The sequence below is a fragment of the Trematomus bernacchii genome, unplaced genomic scaffold (assembly GCF_902827165.1).
Source record: "Trematomus bernacchii unplaced genomic scaffold, fTreBer1.1, whole genome shotgun sequence".
Classification (NCBI taxonomy): domain Eukaryota; kingdom Metazoa; phylum Chordata; class Actinopteri; order Perciformes; family Nototheniidae; genus Trematomus; species Trematomus bernacchii.
This window is the reverse complement of record NW_022987324.1, coordinates 27,501-29,899: the sequence shown is the minus strand read 5'-3', so window position 1 is coordinate 29,899 and position 2,399 is coordinate 27,501. Positions and strand designations below refer to the sequence as shown.

The 2,399-nt window shown below is 49.6% G+C and overlaps 1 protein-coding gene across 1 annotated transcript in view; it reads left to right on the top strand.

Annotated features, from left to right (window-relative positions):
• Nucleotides 1-814: 814 nt before the first annotated feature.
• Nucleotides 815-2,399, top strand: part of LOC117479776 (disks large homolog 4-like) — a gene marked incomplete at its 5' end in the record, with an annotated part of 21,861 nt that continues 20,276 nt past the window's right edge. The window contains 1 exon segment of the mRNA XM_034126860.1: nt 815-940. Coding sequence (XP_033982751.1) covers nt 815-940 — 126 coding nt within the window.

Below are 2,399 nucleotides of genomic sequence, written 5' to 3'. Positions count from 1 at the left end.
CTCTGGTTGGGTCTCACTGGGTTTAGCTCTGGTTGGGTCTGACTGAGTTTAGCTCAGGTTGGGTCTGACTGGGTTTAGCTCTGGTTGGGTCTGACTGGGTTTAGCTCTGGTCTGACTGGGTTTAGCTCTGGTTGGGTCTGACTGGGTTTAGCTCTGGTTGGGTCTGACTGGGTTTAGCTCTGGTTGGGTCTCACTGGGTTTAGCTCTGGTTGGGTCTGACTGGGTTTAGCTCTGGTCTGACTGGGTTTAGCTCAGGTTGGGTCTCACTGGGTTTAGCTCTGGTTGGGTCTCACTGGGTTTAGCTCTGGTCTGACTGGGTTTAGCTCTGGTTGGGTCTCACTGGGTTTAGCTCTGGTTGGGTCTCACTGGGTTTAGCTCTGGTTTGGTCTCACTGGGTTTAGCTCTGGTTGGGTCTCACTGGGTTTAGCTCTGGTTGGGTCTCACTGGGTTTAGCTCTGGTCTGACTGGGTTTAGCTCTGGTTGGGTCTCACTGGGTTTAGCTCAGGTTGGGTCTGACTGGGTTTAGCTCTGGTTGGGTCTGACTGAGTTTAGCTCTGGTTGGGTCTGACTGGGTTTAGCTCTGGTTGGGTCTGACTGGGTTTAGCTCTGGTTGGGTCTGACTGGGTTTAGCTCTGGTTGGGTCTCACTGGGTTTAGCTCAGGTTGGGTCTGACTGGGTTTAGCTCTGGTTGGGTCTTTACACACATCTGCTAACATGCTACTGCTGACATGCTAACATGTGTATTCAATGGTGCTAACATGCTAACGTGCTAACGTGTTAACGTGCTAACAGCCAATGTGCTGTGTCTCTGCAGAAGTACCGTTACCAGGACGATGAGACTTTGCCTGCCGATCCCAGCCCCGGTCACATGACCCACGGACGCAGCACCGAGCTGAGCCACACACACCTGGACGGATACACACACCCTGCAGCTCTCACCGTACGTACACACACACACACACACACACACACACACACACACACACACACACACACACACACACACACACTCTTAAAAGTTCAAGGGGTCCTTGAATAGGTAATTGTGGTTTGTCAGAGAAACAGCCTCACCAGAGTATTTCAGATTTGAAATATGATTGATTAGATGATGTGTGTGTGTGTGTGTGTGTGTGTGTGTGTGTGTGTGTGTGTGAGAGTGTGTGTCTGTGTGTGTGTGTGTGTGTGTGTGTGTTGTGTGTGTGTGAGTGTGTGTGTGTGTGTGAGTGTGTGTGTGTGTGTGTGTGTGTGTGAGCCCTGCAGACACACAGGAAGAACATAATGAAGCAGAAGGACATGATAGCAGAACTGTAGAGGCTGATCTAGGTCGACATCAGAACTGTGAGGGTTTCAGACTCATCAGGACCAGGATCAGGACCAGGATCAGGATCAGGATCAGAATCAGGATCAGGATCAGGATCAGAATCAGGATCAGGATCAGGATCAGGATCAGGATCAGGATCAGAATCAGAATCAGGATCAGGATCAGAATCAGGATCAGAATCAGGATCAACATCTGGATCAGGATCAGAATCAGGATCAGAATCAGGATCAGGATCAGGATCAGAATCAGGATCAACATCTGGATCAGGATCCTAGAGGAAGTTTGATAAGTGTTGAAGATCCTTGAGGTCCTTGAGGAAGCTGCATACGTTGATAAGTTGTTCCAGAGGTTAAACATGTCCTTGAGAAAGTTTGAGAGGTCCTTGAGGTCCTGATAATTGTTTGAGAGGTCTTTAGGAAGTTGAGGAAGTTTGAAAGGTCTTTGGGAAGTTGGAAAGGACCTGTCAAGGTTTTCAAGGTCTTGGAGGTCCTGATAATTGTTTGAGAGGCCCTTGAAGAAGGTCAGGAGGTTTGAGAGACTCTGGAAGAAGGTCAGGAGGTTTGAGAGACTCTGGAAGAAGGTCAGGAGGTTTGAGAGACTCTGGAAGAAGGTCAGGAGGTTTGAGAGACTCTGGAAGAAGGTCAGGAGGTTTGAGAGACTCTGGAAGAAGGTCAGGAGGTTTGAGAGACTCTGGAAGAAGGTCAGGAGGTTTGACAGACTCCGGAAGAAGGTCAGGAGGTTTGAGAGACTCCGGAAGAAGGTCAGGAGGTTTGAGAGACTCCGGAAGAAGGTCAGGAGGTTTGAGAGACTCCGGAAGAAGGTCAGGAGGTTTGAGAGACTCCGGAAGAAGGTCAGGAGGTTTGAGAGACCCTGGAAGAAGGTCAGGAGGTTTGAGAGACCCTGGAAGAAGGTCAGGAGGTTTGAGAGACCCTGGAAGAAGGTCAGGAGGTTTGAGAGACTCTGGAAGAAGGTCAGGAGGTTTGAGAGACTCTGGAAGAAGGTCAGGAGGTTTGAGAGGTATTTAGGAAGTTGAGGAAGTTTGAGAGGTCTTTGGGAAGTTGGAGAGGACCTGTCAAGG